Source organism: Castanea sativa, chromosome 6, assembly GCF_040712315.1.
Source record: "Castanea sativa cultivar Marrone di Chiusa Pesio chromosome 6, ASM4071231v1".
In the NCBI taxonomy this organism is placed as follows: Eukaryota; Viridiplantae; Streptophyta; class Magnoliopsida; order Fagales; family Fagaceae; genus Castanea; species Castanea sativa.
The window spans coordinates 49,007,580-49,027,016 of NC_134018.1; the positions used below are offsets into that span (position 1 = coordinate 49,007,580).

General features: G+C 35.4%; 2 protein-coding genes across 2 annotated transcripts; one reads left to right on the top strand and one right to left on the bottom strand.

Moving 5' to 3' along the window:
- Window positions 1-228: 228 nt before the first annotated feature.
- LOC142640112 (uncharacterized) lies at window positions 229-1,095 on the bottom strand. Its single transcript, XM_075814206.1, has one exon. It carries the CDS (start codon window positions 1,093-1,095, stop codon window positions 229-231), a length of 867 nt encoding a protein of 288 aa, XP_075670321.1.
- Window positions 1,096-10,814: 9,719 nt separating this feature from the next.
- LOC142641469 (ABC transporter G family member 6-like) lies at window positions 10,815-13,600 on the top strand. Its single transcript, XM_075815910.1, has one exon. The coding sequence runs from the start codon at window positions 11,127-11,129 to the stop codon at window positions 13,368-13,370; it is 2,244 nt and encodes a 747-aa protein (XP_075672025.1). The 5' UTR covers window positions 10,815-11,126; the 3' UTR covers window positions 13,371-13,600.
- Window positions 13,601-19,437: the final 5,837 nt, after the last annotated feature.

The following is a 19,437-nucleotide window of genomic DNA, read 5'->3' on the forward strand; positions in this document are numbered from 1 at the left end:
GGATCGGCTGGCCCACCTGAAAAGAATGTATTTGGTATCGAATGATACTAATCAAAATCTAATGAATGGGAGATATATGCCCAAAATAAACCTCAGCTCCTTGAACACCTTTGAGATTAGTGGTAGAATGTTGATATAGTTTTTTTTTTGAAAGGGAAGCATGACTTTCATTAAAATAGAGGAATAGTCATACAATAATCTGCAGAAGCAGAGCCAACATGCTAGATATTACAACTGATCAGCTTGGACTAATGCAGCGATAAAGGGAGGAGTAACCCCTCTCCAGTCTTGGGAACATTCTGCCCTGCGAGCATAGTGGGCTAGTTCGTGTGCCACCTGATTAAACTGTCTAGAGGTATGCTGGAAAGTGCAGGACTCAAAGGAATTGCGACTTTGCAGGATGACTTGGATGATATGACCTGAGCTACAACCTGTACACTTGTCATTAACGGCTTGGATTACGGCAAGAGCATTAGACTCCATTAAGACACGAGAGAGGTGCAATTCTTGAGCTAGCATGACACCATGAAGCAAGGCCAAGGTTTCAACCAAGTCTGCAGAGTAACCCGCCTTCAAGATTTTGCAGCTGGCTGCTATTACTTGGCCGGTGTAGTCTCTAATGATTGCTCCAACACTAGAATTCCCCCCAAGGTTCGAAGTTGCTCCATCCACGTTTACCTTAAAGAAACCTGGAGGGGGGAGGTTCCATTTGGTGGGAAGAGGCCTCAGTTGGGGGAAGTCCCAATCAGCTGCATTGTAGGAGTCTTCAACCACATTTTTTGCAATCTGCCAGACTTGTTGATGGGATAAGCAGTTTCCTTCGTGGACCACCTTGTTTCTATTATACCAGATAGCCCAAGCAATTCCAAAGAAGTACTCCAGGTCATGCTGGGGATGATGGGAAAGGAGGAACATGGCTGAGTCAATGAAGGACCACCGAATCTCTCTTGTATTTAGGGGGTTTTCAGGCCATAGATTCCAGACAGGAGAGGAGAAGTCACAGCATAGAAGGGCATGGTTGATGCTTTCGAGGGCTTTTTTGCAAATTGGACAGCTCCAATTGTTGCTGATTTTCCAGCTGCAAATAGCTTCCATAGTGGGGAGGCCGTAAGCACAGACTCTCCATGCAAAAATTTTGACTTTTGGGGGGAGATTCAGGTGCCAAAGTTTCTTCTAAAGTAGTTTATAGGGGTCCCCAGAGGAGCACTCACCTTCTTTTCTTTCTTCCATCAAGTTGTAAGCAACATGGTATGCACTCTTCACCGTAAAGTCTCCTCTGCTATTACCCAGCCAGATCAGTTTGTCCTCGGGCATACTGTAGGTTAATGGTGTTTTTAGAATTACTTCAGCCTCAAAAGGGAGGAAAGTTGCTCTAACTAAGCTGACATTCCACCACCTTGTGTTAGGGTCAATGAGTGCAAAAACCATGGGGAATTCCGGGATTGATGTAATATTATTTGATATTACTGGATTTTGATATGACTGATGTAATATTATTTGATATTACATGCTTTTTCTTCACGGAGCCTGCCTTCATTGAAAGCGGGCTTGGGCTTGGGCTTAAGGCTCTATGAGCCGAGATGGGCATAAGTTGTAAACCTGTTTAAATTTTTGGGCCACGTATGGCCTAGGTACAAAATAACAAATAGTCCCATTTTATATAATTTTTTTTTATTTACTTTTATTTGGCGTAAATCTTACTTGCAATTTCAGTTTATAGCTTGAGAACTTGGGAGGGTAAAAAAATAGAAAGAGCCCAAGGATAGGTTATTATGCAATATTCACCTTGACTTCAAAGTTGTTAAAAGATAGTTGAATGTTTTGAGTTTCTTAATCTTGAACTAGATTACTACTATATTTAGTCAGTTATTGGGCTTGTGCCTGGGAACGTTTTGGGCCAGCTCAGGAGCTGAATTGAGGCCCAAGGTAGAAGCAAGGCCTGGGCCCTACAGGTTTAATCTTAATGTTTGCATTCCCTGCCTGGTCCATGAACAGATCTTTTTTTTTTTTTGTTGATAAGCGGTCAGAAAATGAACAGATCTAATTATGACTCACTGTAGTATCTTTTAACATAATTGTAAAAAGGACTCTTGTCTGTTCTTTAACATGCATAATTCAATTTGTAAAGGACTAGCTGTTTGACTTCCAAGGTCGCTTATGGCTCTCCCTTTATTGACAAATGAAGTTTTTGTTCATCAATGTCGTCACAAAGAAATGGCCTCAATTTATGAAATTTTAACTTGCTAGAAATTTACTCATAAATGGAGTTTGCATTATTCTTCCAGATCCTCCTACAGGATGAGTTATTACTTACAAGTTACAACTTGGTTTGGTGGGTTATGTAGTAAATTCCGTTGCTTTTGATTTGATCATGTAGTGTCGGTGATTTAAACTCTGCCACCATATTCTTTTTTTTTTTGGGTTTTAAATCACCGACACTACATGGTCAAATCAAAAGCAATGGGATTTACCACATACCCACCATGTTCTACTTTGTATTATAGCTGGGGCCTTGGTATTAACTGTTACACGTTAATTTGGACCAGAAAAGCTTGCTCTCATGACTGTGTATTACGTAATATTTATTGTTCATATTTATTAGATGTCGTTGTTAAGCATGTGAACCCCTTCTTCTTCATCTATATATTTGCATACAACAGCGACCTCTGCTGCTCTCTTTGTCACAATGCTGCCAAATTTCGAGTCCCAGAAAGTGAGACTACCCAAGTACTAACCATTTTTGGTAGACAGGGAAGTTTAAGGATGTGCTGTCGATGGTGTAGAGAGATAGTGTCCCTACTCATTGAGTATCAGTCTACGAGAGGACCATTTTCGTAATAAATCAAAGCGTTTTAAAATTTTAATACGGGAGAGCCCACATGATGAGTATGATCGTCCAAGTGAAATCACAAGATATTTTTGCACTAGTGAGCTGTGAGTAGTGTTGTCCAAGTCAGCACATTATGCACATGTAGACGGGGGATGTCTCCCAGACTTTTTGAAATTTATTTATGAGTTTGGTTAACGGTTTTTGATTTTTTAATAGACAATTTTAGAAATTTTTTTGATATATACCGATTTTATGGGAAATATATAAAATTATTAAAAAATTAATTATTTTTTTTTATAAAATTTTTTTTAAAATATTTTTAAAAGTTGTTAAAAAATCAATTACTTTTTTTAGAGAATCTGTTAACTTTTTATTTATTTATTTACCCATGTGTTAGTTAGAGAGAAAGAGAGAGATTTCGATTATTAATTATTTATATTATATATATAATTTATTTTTTAAAATTTATAATTAATATTTTTATATATTCTATAATTTCTAATATCATACTTAAAACACTTACTTTCTCTTTTTTGGCACTTTCTCTACTGCTCATTATATTTCTTTTTCATATCTATCTCATTAATGTTGAAATTATCTAACTAGTGATTGCAAAATACCTCTAATCTGTAATGTTGGCTCAACCCCTAGGCAATTTCCTAAATTGCTTATGGTTACAAATAGTAATAATTCGTCATAATTTTACTCCTTAAGTGTAATGCTATACTTGTATAACAACCTAAAATGAGTTATAATTCATACCTTTTTTTTTAATTAATTTTTTTTAGCTAAAAATTAAAAACTTCTTGCGTGTTTGGCTCTAACTTGAAAAGTTAGCTTATTTTAATATTCAGCTTATTTTTGTTACTATTTATGGGTCTTATTGCATTTTTTGGTACTATTCATGGGTCTCACTGTATTATTTCAACTAAATTTTACCTTTATCTATAGTACTTTTAGCCAAAAATTTTCAGTTTTAGCATAATAAGCGGATCCCAAACAAATCCTTCATGTGCATTTTTCTCTCTATCTCATTTAGAAAAGTCTCTCATCATTTACTCAAGAAAAAGAAACAAAAAATCTTCCGATCTTCCCATAAAAAAATTTAAATAATTGAAATATAAATATACAAAAATATTTCACCTATAAAAGTACCCACTTCAAGCCTCAAGTTTTTTGAGCTGGCCCTACAAACTTGCTCCAAACCTAATGTGTCCAGCTTACCTCCAAAGCAGGTTTTCCCCCATTTGCATCAAGGATTGGGCACCCTTAATTAATCCCACCTAGCCCCATCTTATCCTGTTGTCATTCCTAGGGTGTATTTAGATACCGCTTATTTTGCTGAAACTGAAAAATTATCGCTGAAAATACTGTAGATAAAGGTAAAAGTTAGTTGAAATAGTACAGTAGGGGCCTACGAATAGTACCAAAAATAAGTTGAATAGTGAAATAATTTTCATTTTTCATTTTAACCCAAACGCACACCTAAGTTGTCAGGGCACTAAACGCTAATGCATTTGCCTTTTAGTTCTCATTATTCTATAACAATTCATGGCATAAATTTATCCTATAATTAGTAATTTCTTCTCATGCCCTACTTCTCACATGGGTTCATTAATTTACAGAAACTTATGGACTAGGTTGCACTGACATGTCATTTTTGGCGACGTACCGGTGTCCAACACGTGTCGGACATCGGAACTAGTATGACTCGCTCAACCCTGGTGTCTGAGTAGTGTCTTTTTTTTTTTTTTTTGCTTCTCCGACACAACTCCGACGTGGCTCCGACACTCCGGTGTCCGAGTATGACTCTCTCTCTCAGCGTGGACAACATGTCTGACCTCTTATATTCTCTCTCTCTCTCTCTCTCTCTCTATTTTTTTTTTCTTTCAGATATTTGGGTGTACTGTTACTTATAAGTTATAACTTATAATGCGTTTTTTATTATTATTTTAATCTCACTCTCAGTGTCACAGTGTCACTGTGTTATACTTTTTATTATGAATTTTTAATTTTTTTTCTTTACTCAATCTTTTGTTTTGCCTTATAAATTATAATGTTTATTATAAATTTAGTGATTTTTGTTTTTGTGTGTCTTGCTATAGTTTTATTTATTTATTAAAGTTAAATATTGTAGGTGATTTTACTAAAATGAATATTGAAAGTGAAAAATCAACTAAGTCAGCTGCTCCTCTATGGATACTAAAATGGATATTGTAGTTTGATGTTGAATGTAGCCTATTTAAACTTTTGGTTTGTACTCTTAAACATTTTATGTGTATTATTGTACTACTTTGGGTGTTAGTTTACTTATTTGTAGTTCTTACATAATTTAAATTCTACTTTTATGTCTAAAAATATTAAAAAATATGCCTAGATATAAAATTTAATTAATTATCTAATTGCCGTATCCACGCCATGTCGTATCCTTATTTTTCAAAAATTACTGTTTCTCTGTATCCATATCATATCCGTGTCCATGTCAGTGCAACTTAGCTTATGGAGGCTACATGACTTGCATATGATATATGACATGCCCCAGTGCTTCTCGTGTGGGTTAGTCACACATTATTTGACGTGTAGTAAGTGTTAGGGATGGTAATTGTTACCCGACCCGCAAGTACCTGGCCCAGCCTGACCCGACCTTAATGGGTTAGGTTTTACCTAACCCAATAAACAATAGGGTCAGGTTTGGGTTTTTAAAATAAAACCCGAAATGGGTCTGGGTTTTTGCAAAACTTGGCTTGAACCCAGACCCGGACCTAACCCACTTGATACTAAAATTACCAAAAAACCCTACTATATACACACACACACACACATACACACACACACACATACTTATAAACCCTAACATTTCATTTCATCTCATCCAGCCCAGCCACCCACTTTCCTCTCCCTCTCTCACACTCTCCTCTCCCACTCTTACTCTCACTCACTCTCCTTTCCTCTGACCACCATAGCCACAACCAAGCCTCACTCACTCTCCTCTCTTCTCACCACCACAGCCCCAACCAAGCCCAGAAAACAAGATCCAAGAAAAAACATTCTTCACCGACGAATCATCTTAAGTCCTTGACGCCGACAAGTCAAAACTCTCACTATCGCTGATCCCACACCGCTCCGCCAACAGCAATCGCCGATTTGAAAATTTGTTACTTTTTTTTTTTGGTGGGTTTTTTAGATTTGCTACTTTTCCTTTGGGTTTACAAAAATTTTAGGATTTCTTGGGTTTTGGGTATGGATTGGTTTGTTAGATGATTTAGATCTTGGCATCCGTTTGGATGGCAAGAAAATGTAATTATTTTTATTTAATTTTTGGCTTCATTACATGTATATTCAATGATTTCTATGATTTGTGTTTGTGATTTTGTGATTTTTGTGTTTGTGAGTTTGGGTTTGTGAATCATGATGAGGCTGTATTTGTGATTTTGAGTGTTTGTCAATTGTGATTTTGGGCTGAGCATTACGGGATGGGGCCCTCGGGACCTGGCGGGCGGGTCTGGGTGCAAATAAAAAAATCCGTTTATTAAACTGGCCGAGTTCAGATAATGGGTATAGACTCGCGGGTCGGGTTCGGGTATAAAGAAACCCGGCCTGAACCCAATCCGTTGTCATTCCTAGTAAGTGTTGCTATAAGGAATGATGGGCACTGGCACATTAGAGAATGATGAACGATCTAGGGATGGACAAGTTTTTTGATAGGGGTTGTCAACTTTTTATGACCCTATAGATGACATGGGTATATCATATGGGGTGACGATTGTGTTGGGTCGGATTTGGCTTGAACCTGAGGTAACTTTACTTGTCTGACATTCAGAATCTACCTCAATTCAGCTTTCAGGCATTTATACTTTTCACAAACTGGGTTCATTTTTTTGTGGTGTAAAAGTTTAGATGATCGATGTGTGGGCATACGTTGAAGATTGAAGGTTTTGAGTTTGTGGAACTCTTTTTCTTGCCCATGTTGAAAAAAGCTAGAGTCCTAAGAGAAGAAATGTAGGACAAAGACTGGTAATGTTGTTACCACTTTTGCAAAGAGTGTGGTAGAAAAGGAGGTTTGACTAAGAGTTTCGTATGAAAATTCAATGGGCCATATCATCTTCATATGTTCCATGCTCATGCACATGGATACGCTAGCGCCCATGTTTCTGTTTTGACTTGGGAAACTTTTACAGCACCTTCGATTTATAGGTGTGTGTTAGCTTGTAATTCGGTAAGGGGCGGTGGCCTATCTACATTAGATACCAGACTTGTACGTATATAAAATAAAAAGTTACTATCAAATAATCAAAATGTGCTCTTTGTGTCTTTTAACTCAACCTTTTTTCCAAGGCAAATAATGTGTAATATATAGATTATATATAGTATAACTCTTTTATTTATCTTGCCAGCTGTCAAACACGAATTTCCAAAAAAATTACCCTTTTTTACAAGGCAAATGATGTGTGTTAATAAAATGGGTACTTAAATGTCTACTATATAGATTATAGTATGACCCTTTTATTTATCTCGATCGCCGAACATGAATTTTCAATTAATTTACCCTTTTTTAGAAGGCAAATGATGTGTGATAATAAAATGGATACTTTAATGTGTAATATATATAGATTATAGTATAGCCTTTTTATTTATCTCCGACTGTCAAACATGAATTTTCAATAACTTACTCTATTTTACAAGGAAAATTATGTATATTAATAAATGGATACTTTAATGTCCAATATATAGATTATAATATAACCCTTTTATTTATCTCAATTGTCAAACATGAAACTTCAATAAAATTACCATTTTTTAGAAGGCAAATGATGTGTGTTAATAAAATGGGCACTTTTATATGTAATATATAAATTATAGTATAACTCTTTTATTTATCTCAACCTTCAAATATGAATTTTCAATAACTTACCCTTTCTTACAAGGCAAATGGTGTGTGTTAATGAATGGATACTTTAATGTCTAATATATAGATTATAGTATAACCCTTTTATTTATTTCGGCTGTCAATCATGATTTTTTTCATTTTTATGAAGTATATATTCATCCTGGATTTCTGATTATTGACTATTAATATATCTTTTGTTAGGAATTAAGAAAAGACAATCCATCAATTTGTGTCAAAGTCAGTTGAAATTATTCATTGGATCCGGTGCATTATATATTCCTGTCAAAACCTACACAAAATTATCAAAGTCAAACTTGCATTCCCTCTCTTTTCTTTCCAGTTTTTCATCCAAACAATAAAAGTAACAGTTTATAATTTTCACACTTAGTGTGGAGGCAGAAGTCTCACAGTGACAAATGACAATCCATGCATACATTTGAATCAAGGAGCACTGTAACAGATTGGTAACTAAAACTTGACAAACTCAGGATCATTATCATATACAGGTTCTACTATTCAGATATAAAATTACAGCAATCCCCTGTAGATTAATTATAGGTTCGCTAAGGAATAGTATCTTGCATTGCATTTGTAGTTTTGTACACGTTGCCCATCTAACTTCCCAATAATTACTCAATTACAAGAAGCAGTTTGAAACTTTGAATGGGTCAGACCAGCTTAACTTTCCTTTGTCATCTTCTTCGTGTGCTCATAATAAGTTGTGAGTCTTTGGTTATAGCTAGAGCGATGACTTTATGCGTGTGTGACTTTAATGGTATATCAGTATAATGTATCTAAAAAGTTGAGATTGCAAAAACAGACAAAACTCACAAAAGATTGGCTCTGACAAAGCAAAGGGTCCTTATACAGCAAGACATGCCAAGAAAGTTAATAAAACATTCATTGAAAGATTTAAAATTACAATCAATGATGAATTAATCTTTTAAATCTTAACTAACTAGTTTACATGTATTATATACTTAACTATTTGGTTCAGCAGTTTGAGATTACAGACTAAGATTTCTCTTAAGAAGGGATATAATTAAAAAAGGCTTCTAGAAATCCCAATTCATGTGGAGTTTAATGGATTAAAAATATGTCTCTTCTTAGAGTTTGCACCAATCAGATGGAACACTTTGTTGTCGTGAATTATGAACAAAGTGTCAAGAGGGTGCAAGCTGGATTGCTTTACATTTAAGAAATCCTTTTGGGGTATAACAGTGCAAGACTTATCACTCCAAACGAAAACCCACACCAGAAAGAAATTAAATGTATGCTGAAAGGAAGGACACCTCTTCAATTATTAACTCAAAGAATAGTCATACAACTACAAAAATTACATCCAAAAGTCAAAATGGAAGCACTGTTGTTTCTGCTCACTTGTTAAACCTAACACTAAGTTGCTTAGCGAAAGAAAAAAAAAAAAAAAAAAAGAGAGAAAGAACTAAAGTTTGGACAATGGCCCATGCATGCATTAATGCCTTATTATAGATCGACCAATCTAGTCTGCCAACTTTGAGATACAACTAATAGCTAGAAAATTAAGTTCCTTAAATTCTTTAATTAAAGAGATAGTAATTGAATTCCTTAAGAATATCTCTAGGCCAAAAAAAAGAAAAAAGTCAATCAAATCAGATTAGTCCCAAATACATTATTTTATGTGGACTTTTTTGCATACTTAACCTGGGAAATTTGTACACTTCTACACTTTTTATTTAATTTGAGTACTCGACTTTTTACATTTTCTTAAGTACATAAATTTCAATTATGGTTCAAGTAATACACAACTCACACATTCTAAGGATTGCAACGGGAAGAATTAGGATTAGATCATGAGTGTCCCGCACATGATGGGAGCACGATGCGATGGGTTGAAGAAAATTTTCTTTTCCAATGAAATGAACACAACACTAACAAGAATAAAAAGAGTATTAAGAGATTAAATTACGTATATAAACACATGACACATTGGATGAGGTAAGGCAAGACATGAAAAACCTTATAACCTCACCCTTTGTTTCTTACTTATGAGGAAAAAGAAGATGCTAAAATTTAATCCAATAATCATATACAATTTCATCTTCTTCTGCTTCTTTTTTTTTTTTTTTTTAATGAGGAAACAATTTCATCTATTCGAAAGTACTTGTTTCATAAGTTTTATGCCAATAGTCTTTAGATCAAATGTTCTTTATTTATTTATTTTCTCTTTCTCTCTCTAATGGGAATCGGATTCAATATCAAATCACCTTCTGCATTGAATATACACATAGTTACTATTAGTACATACAATGAGGACCAATTAACTGATATCTTTTTAGTATCTGACTAAATCACTAATCAATAATAACTACTTATACGATGGTATTTCATTAGTTGATGTTAGTTGGAATATTAATATCATGATGCAGAAGTTATATGACTGTCATGCAACTACCTCCATCAAGATTTGTGAATAACATTTTCAATTGGTGATACCAATGAAAAAATAAAAATATCTTTAATGGTACTAGAGGCCAGGAATCTTAATGACTTATCATTTTCATAAATTAATACTATTTATTGTTTTTTAATTTTTTTTATTGTATGTATATAAACCAAATTGAAACTAACTCCGTAAATACATAATACTATATAATAATTAATCAAAATCACAATTTCACAATCGGAGGCTGTGGCATTAAGCTGCAGTCATAGCCCACAAGTTAGGCTTTCCCAGATGACCAAATTGAAATTAGCTTCTTATCAAAAAAATTTTTTTTTTTTTTGAAATTAGCTTACGCAATAGCAGATGAACATCCAACCTAATTTCATGTACCCCTTAACAAATGTAAAGCGTAAACAACAGCCTTTGACCCTTCTCTTAAATACCCACTAAGCCACGTGTCAATTAACTGACCAACCATATCTCACCACGTTTTTTTTTTTTTTTCCTCTCTCTCTCTCTCTCTCTCTGCTTCTCTCCAAGAAAATCTAGACGTATAGACAACTGATTAGGCGTTGTTGGTCACCTTTCTCTCACCTCCCTCTGTCAAAATAAAAAAACCACAAAAATATTTTTTAAAAAAACATATAAACCCCAATACATAGTTCATTCTCTCAATTTCAAACGCAGGTATTATAAGCTTGGGTTATAAGAACACAGAACTCAAACCAAAAACACACCCCAAATCCAAAAAAGTGTTTTTGGTTCTTTCTTTTCCTGTAAGCATTAAGCAGAAATCCCCAAATCACATTTTTCACTTCTTGAACAAAAACAGCTTCTACAACGCATGTTTATAAAACCAGAACTCCACGCCAAACACGCCGCTAAACTCACCCATCTCTATCCGAAACTCTCCCTATCTATCTCTTAGTCACTCTTATTATTCACTCACACTACTACTACATATAAATACCAACAGACCCAGAATGTCGTCTCGTATCGCAGCGGAGAATTTCTCGCCGGTGAGAGACACTTTTCCGATTTTCTCTCCTCAAATGGATCGCAGCGATTCCTCAATTGCCAACACCAGCGCGTCGCCCACACTCGCTCACTTCCTCAAGCAAGTCGGCGATGTTCAGAAAGAGGCCACCGGCGACGGCAACGAGACTCCGGTGCACCAGGTCCTCGATCTCAGCGACCCGAGCATCGAGTCTCGTCCGTTACCGTTCGTGCTCTCCTTCAGCAACTTGACTTACAGCGTCAAAGTCCGCCGGAAGATGAGCTTGCCGTCGCTGATCTCTCGCCGGAGAATGTCCGAGCCGGAAGTCGGGGACAGATTCTTCACTAGCACGAAGACGCTGCTCAACGACATTTCCGGCGAAGCTCGCGACGGCGAAATCCTCGCCGTGCTCGGCGCTAGCGGCTCGGGAAAATCGACTCTGATCGACGCTTTGGCGAACCGAATCGCTAAGGGAAGCTTGAAAGGAACCGTGACTCTGAACGGCGAGACTTTGGAGTCGAGGCTCTTGAAGGTGATTTCAGCTTACGTGATGCAAGACGATCTGCTATTCCCAATGCTAACCGTCGAAGAAACCCTAATGTTCGCAGCCGAGTTTCGCTTGCCTCGAACTCTCTCAAAATCCAAGAAGAAACTGCGAGTTCAGGCTTTGATCGACCAGCTAGGTCTCCGAAACGCCGCCAAGACCATCATCGGAGACGAAGGTCACCGCGGCGTTTCCGGAGGTGAGCGCCGCCGAGTTTCTATCGGTATCGATATAATTCACGATCCGATTCTCTTGTTCCTCGACGAGCCGACCTCAGGGCTCGACTCCACTAGCGCGTACATGGTGGTGAGGGTTCTACAGAGAATCGCTCAGAGTGGAAGCATTGTGATCATGTCGGTTCACCAGCCGAGTTCCCGAATTCTCGGTTTGCTCGACCGGTTGCTTTTCCTATCTCGCGGACAAACCGTTTACAGTGGCTCTCCGATTAATCTGCCGCAATATTTCGCCGATTTCGGGCACCCGATACCGGACAGTGAGAACCGGACTGAGTTCGCACTTGACCTAATTCGCGAGCTTGAAGGATCTCCTGGCGGGACTAGAAGCTTGGTGGAGTTCAACAAGACATGGCAGAACATGAAGAAGCACAACGTTGCAGGCAACTCCGAAGCTTCAGATCGACACGGTTTATCGATGAAAGAAGCAATCAGTGCAAGCATTTCACGAGGAAAATTAGTCTCAGGCGCCACAAACAACGATGTTAGTCCTTCTTCAATGGTGCCAAGGTTCGCGAACCCGTTATGGATCGAAATGGTGGTGCTGGCCAAGCGTTCGATGATGAACTCTCGTCGAATGCCGGAGCTTTTCGGTATCAGATTGGGCGCTGTGATGGTCACTGGTTTTATCTTAGCCACCATGTTTTGGCACCTCGACGAATCGCCAAAAGGCGTTCAAGAGCGATTAGGGTTTTTCGCCTTCGCCATGTCAACCACATACTACACTTGTGCCGATGCATTGCCAGTTTTTCTTCAAGAAAGGTACATTTTCATGAGGGAAACAGCTTACAACGCTTACAGAAGATCGTCCTACGTGCTTTCCCACTCATTTGTGTCATTGCCATCGTTGATTTTCCTCGCCTTGGCGTTTTCCGCCACGACGTTTTGGGCAGTAGGCCTAGACGGAGGGCTTTCCGGGTTCTTGTTCTACTTTCTGATCATTTTCGCCTCGTTCTGGGCCGGAAACTCTTTCGTCACCTTCCTATCAGGCGTTGTGCCGCACGTAATGCTCGGGTACACAATTGTGGTTGCGATCTTGGCCTATTTCCTACTCTTCAGTGGCTTTTTCATCAACCGTGATCGAATCCCGAGTTATTGGATTTGGTTCCATTATATTTCTCTGGTGAAATACCCCTATGAAGGTGTTTTACAAAACGAATTCAGTAACCCCACGAGGTGTTTTGTTAAGGGAGTTCAGATTTTCGACAACACGCCTCTTGGGTCCGTCCCAAATGCCATGAAATTGAAACTTTTGAGTAGCATGAGCAACACGCTAGGGATGGAACTCACGAGCTCAACGTGTTTGACAACGGGCACAGATATTTTGCAGCAACAAGGGATCACTGATTTGAGCAAATGGAATTGCTTGTGGGTCACTGTGGCTTGGGGATTCTTGTTCAGGATTTTGTTTTACTTTGCCTTGTTACTGGGAAGCAAGAACAAGAGGAGGTAAAATGAACTCCTAAGGCCTTGTTTGGCTTGACGGGTTGTTTTTAATTTTCATGCTTTTCTTGTTTGTTGTTATTTTGAATATGATTTGGGGATTAGACCGTTGGTACATAGTGGTGAGCTTTGGGCCTTGGGTGTACGTATAAAACTGTTTCATAGCGAGTAATGTTGTTTTTACTTTTACTCTCACAAATATAAACCTATTTTGTATTCAGTGAACATTCAGTTTGGATTCGTTTCTTTATTATTTTATTACTTTTCTATGCATGGCAGATTGACTTTTTGGAACTAGATATAGGATAGGGATATAGTAAGATGGTGTTAGGAGGTCAGAAAACCTAACATTTTTTTTGTTCGGGGTTTGGTGGATTAGCATGTAGAATGATAATGACATGCATTTTGAGCTTCCTGGAGAGGGCACTTGGGATGAATTATGAGAATGAGATGGTTATACCGACTTAACGCATTGCGCAAAGATTCAGCCAAAAAAAAAAAAAAAAAAGCATCGCCAAAGAATAATTGTAAGTGGTTTTCTATTATCTTAATTCAAAAGAAAGAGAGAAAGAAAGAAAGAATAATATGTGGTTCCTAACTTCCTATACATACCATTAATAATTTACATTGAAAACTAAAGAATTCAGAAATCACTCAATTCAAGTCTGAATGCAAATTTAAGCTGTTTAAGCTTTTTTTCTTCTTCTTTATGGTGGTGGTAATCAAGGGATTTCAACATAATTTTTCAATAGGGGAGGGGAGAAACTAGACAATATCATGAAACTACGAGCTATTTGGTATTATGCATGGAATACGATTCTATCTTATGCAAAATTAGAAGAACTTTTTGGGGATAGTAGGTTTCATGTAAATTCTTTTTGAAAAGTGCTATATCCACAATATTTTTATAATAAATCATAGGTGATTAGTTAGTATTAGTTATAATTTGAATCTATCACTAAAATTATTTTTTTGCCCCACCAATAACAACTTGTATCAAAGTACCATATATAATTTGTTGTAAAAATATTGTAAAATATTAGAATAAGTTTTGTCTAAAGATAACATATCAATCAAAAGATAACATATGTTGTGTCTTGCTATGTGCCTCGTAGATGACTTACTTGCTCATATGCATTGCAAATGACAATAACAAATATCACTTTCCTATTGGTCAATGGAGTTTATAGCTCCAAACAAATTTGAAGCCAAGATTTGTCTTCTTCTTCTTCTCTATTTTTTTTTTTTAATGTTTTCAAATTCATTTAATTTTCATATAGAATGTATGTTATTTAAAACCAGTGCTTATATCGGAATTTATTTAATTCTATTGTTTGCCTTGGTTTCCGTCATGAATTCCAATTCCTTCGCATCTTGCTTTGTAGTTTGTTCTTTCCACCTTCCTTTTTAATTTTTATTTTATTTTATTATTTATGATTACAAGCAATATTTATGAAATTCGGAGACTATGACAAAGTCGGTATGCACTATGCAGTACGTATTTATCCAAAATCTATAGTCTAGCTATATGCTAGCTAACTAGTCATGACTACTCGTACATAATAACTATGGTCACCCAAAGTCCCAATCAACAAAATGTTGCTACCTGTCACTTGTTAGTCCTCTAATAAAGGAGGCCGAGTAGCGTAAGTGAAGAGAATTCTAATCTACAACAATTCTATTCTCACTGTAGTTAAAATTAAAAGTAGGTAGCCCACCTAGTTATTAAATGTTTTACAACAGGACACATAATATTGGTGGGAGGAAAACAGTCCCATAAATTGAATTGAATACATTTTATTTACGGTTGCCTTTTCTTCCACTAAATCCTCCCGCAAGTTTTGCCTAGGGTTGCTGATGGGCACAGGTGCTGTTGTTCAACAATAATGGCAACCATTCAATAATACTAGTATACAATTTTCGCAATACCCACCAGAAGAGAACAATGGCTGTATAAACTTATAAAGGATGGCACTATAATACCAAACCTGATGAATTATAGCATGAAATGGTACAGTGCATTAAAACTAGACATTGCTGGCAAAATAGGGTAGCTCATTTTGTCTAACATTTGGTTCAGCTGGTAGGTTGAGGCTTCAGTGGAATCAATGAACGAAATAGCTAATATGAATCACCAAGAAGGACAAAATTTTTTTTTTTTACAGGGAATGGTTGCCAGTTGTTGTGGCTTTTTCACGTTGTTGTTGTTGTTTTTTTTTTTTTTCTTCGAATTGAACTCGTTTAGATCACATTTCAGTTCAGGGAAGTTCTATAACCATATTTAACTTAAATATATGGTCACGACTAAATCATTTAAAATTCATGGCTAAAATTTCATCAAGTTGGAGGGAAAATATTATAGAATGACAAAAAATTTTATCAAAATAGTGTGAAGAGAAATCTTTCAAATCACTTTAAAATGATGACACGTGTTCTTTCAACTTGATCCAACTAAATCCCACACCACCTATGGTTAAATTGGGTTTTATTTTTAAAAATAAAAAATAAAAAATAGAAATCAAACCATATATGTATGGAGTGGGATTCTAGTTGGACCAAGTTGGAGATAAATTTTGTCCATTTCGGAATGATTTGTAAGTTAAAAAATTATAATAACCTGTTTGATATGTTTATATTGATCAATTATCATGGTTTTGTTATAATTTTTATTTATTTTGTTTATACGATCGTAGATCTCATGCTTCAAAATCAAGAGTCCTTAAATAAGCCTTTTGTTCTGTCATCCTTCTAACATTTTGTATGGCTATAAATATATAAATCAAGATATTTATAAATAATTTGAATTTGTTTTTAAGAAAATAAAAACTTGTTAATATAAGGTTCAATTTGAGTATATAAGATACTCTATGTTTATATGTTTACCTGTATAAAAAATATATATATATATTTATAAAAACTTAGGATAGCATTGTGTAATTAAGTTTGTAAATAATCTCATAAGGATGCAAATTATTATTTTTAATTTATTGATAATATAAATAGTCCATTTTATAGTAAAGAATATGTATATTTTTTAAATACAAGATTAGTGAATCTATTTTTTATAAGTTCATAATCAAAAACCAATTTATCTAAGTAAATCAAATAATATAATTACAATTTTAATTTAATTATTAATTAGTAGTAGTTGTAAGGGTGGGTTTTGGATCCTAGGCCCAAAAAGTAATAGGACTAGGGCTCAAAGAGCTCAGCACAATGAATTTTTCGAGAGTGGACTTATAGGCTGGGCTTCAATGGAATGACCAACACGTACAGTGAATTAAGGATAGTAGGAAAGTAAAGAAAATTAAGCTGTATGCGAAGAAAATCACACCTCGGCCAAAATCCGAGAAGAGTAGTTCTTAAATATATTTCTTTTAAACTGGGATACAATTTCAGTTCTAGCTGCTATAGTGTCTTCTCTATAAATTTTTCGACCCCCTTCCTCTAGAGGGTCTCTTCCATTATATAGCTCCCTTTAGATGATCTTGGCTCTCCAGTTGTTAGTCGACCAGGCTACCACTTGAGTGTTTATCCCATCAGACACCTTCCTAAACCTCTTATGAGTTGCGGCAATCAATGCAACACTGTTTAGAGGTCTTCTCCACATAAATGCGATTAGGAGGTTTGGTGGGAAGTATTAAATGTGGTGGCAGCTACGCCAGCCATTTCCCCGAAACTCCTTCTTTTCAGTATGACCTCCTTTAGTAATGTGTCCCTGAAGTATTCTTACCGTCCGAGGACGTGATCTCCTCGAAACTGCAGTGGCCTCCTCGGTCTCAGGTATAACATGTGGTAATGTAGCCTTATCAAATTTCTATTCCCCACAGTAGTATAGATTTGTGAAGTTCTAAAAAAAATTAGTTACCATGTTTAAGTAAAATTTATTTATATTAAGTTGCCATAGGATCTAAATTAGTAGAGGCGTCCCTTATAATGAATATAGACCCAAAAAATAGTTGCATAAATGTATTTATTATCACTGAAAGCAATAGTTACCCCCAACTGATTCATCAATGTCTCTCATGATGATGACTCATCCGTTAATTCCATATGGTGTAAAGAAAAATGTTAAGGATAATGATGAAGATAATATTTTTCAGCTAAGTGATACCGATAGATACCTTTTGTTTTTTTCTAATACCTTATCAATCAAATAATATTAATGTTTTCTAAAAAAAAATATTAATGAATAACGAGTAGAAAAAGCATTGGCTGATTCTTTTGCCTACAATTTGGCAACTTGGACTGATAGTTCCTTCCACTCCAATTTTCTCTATTTTTCTCTATATCTTATTTAAGATGGATTGGTCCCTTCTTAGACTTTGATCTCTCTTGTTCATTAACATTATTGTTTATTTATTCAGCAAAAAGGAGAATCATGAAAACGAAGAAGCTCCTTGTTTTAGACTTTTAGGTTTAAATTATCGTTAATATTGTTAACTCCCCCACTTTCTTCTCTTTTGGGGCAATTTCTTTTTTTCAAATTTGGCCAACAAAATTAAACCCATGAATTCATGTGCACTTAACTTCTGTGGAAATCCTAATTTCTTCCCAATTGAAGTTAAGCCTTTCCTGTAGGACAAATGATCATAAGTAAATGAGTAAAAGCAAAAGACACTAATTATAGGGAAAGATTTTCCTGCATTTGCAGCAATTGCTATGCAGTAAAACCTTTTCCCTAATTATAACTATTTAAAAGTTTTTAATAGTGTAATAACACCAAAATTAATTAATGAGATCCAATCATGGCCAAAATGTAAGGCAAACTCAAACCTCAGAGTATTTCATTTTAGAGTAATTAATGTTACAATTACAAACTATTTTACAATATTTTTACAAATTTATTGATGTGACCAACCTTTTATTGGTTTTAATCTAAGCCCACAATTAATATCACTTTTTCATTTATCAATAATCACTCACCACATCAACAATTTGTAAAAAAATTTGTAAAATAGTTTGTATCTTTAATATTATTCTTCATTTTATCAAAAGAGCAACCTCTATTATAGAAGTTTAAATCTTCTGTCTGGTGCTTCATTCCATGTTTATAACACTTTTGCCTAATTATAACTATTTAAATTTTTAGAGTGTAATTAATAACACCAAAATAAATTAATGGAATCCAACCATGGTCAAAATATAAAGCAAACTCAAACTTCAGAGTGTTTCATTTCGTCAAAAGACCAACCCTCTATTATAGGGCGTGTCATTATGACATTCCACATATGGTATACCCTATCACGAAAATCCATGTGATCCTGTGGTCATGAAATTGTACGCATCTCATTTTATTTTTATGACTTGTTTCTATGCTTTGCTAGCTTGTTTGAGTTCCACACTGTCATATCTATAACAATGTAATGTGCGGCTCTCATTATTTCAAGCCCCACAAGAAATCATATCACACGGACAAATATAAAGACCTAAAGGATACATATAGTCCCAAACAGTCCCTGGGTTCACAGCTTCATATTATTCAGCTATCCAAAGAATAAGAACGACCTAATTAATTGATAAAGTTTGAAGATTGATATTTTGGATTGTACTAAAATGAGTTTAAGAGAAGGGGAAAATTCACCTCGTAGTATACATAGCGATCTAACCAATATCTACTAGACTAAAAGAATTAAACCTAAAAAATACATCAAGAAAAAAATAATTAAACCTAGGGAAAGTTGAAAGCTTCTTGACTCGGTGACACTTCAAACTTTTCCATAGGGAAAGTTTAATTCGAAGCCAGAGAATAAAGTCCCTTTGACTCATTGTAAGAAAAGGAATAATACATTTAAAATACATTTTCTTAGGATTGACTATTGAGAACTGCTAAAAAGTAAAAACACAACATTTTTTCATAATCACTCCATTATAATTAGAGTAATATCATTTTTATTTAAGTTTATTATTAACACCAATTTTATTATATATTAATTTACAATAAACCACATTAGCAATTGTGAAAAATATTATTCCTTAACTTACTATCAAAGGATCTCAACTAAAAGTACCAACTCAAGCTATGGGTGCAACCCATAAGGTTTTATAAGTTAGCTTGGCCACAACCTCAACCCTAA

What these genes read in the sequence shown, in the direction of transcription:
- LOC142640112 (XM_075814206.1), bottom strand. Translation starts at nt 1,095, where the DNA reads ATGGAAGCTATTTGCAGCTGGAAAATCAGCAACAATTGGAGCTGTCCA.
- LOC142641469 (XM_075815910.1), top strand. Translation starts at nt 11,127, where the DNA reads ATGTCGTCTCGTATCGCAGCGGAGAATTTCTCGCCGGTGAGAGACACT.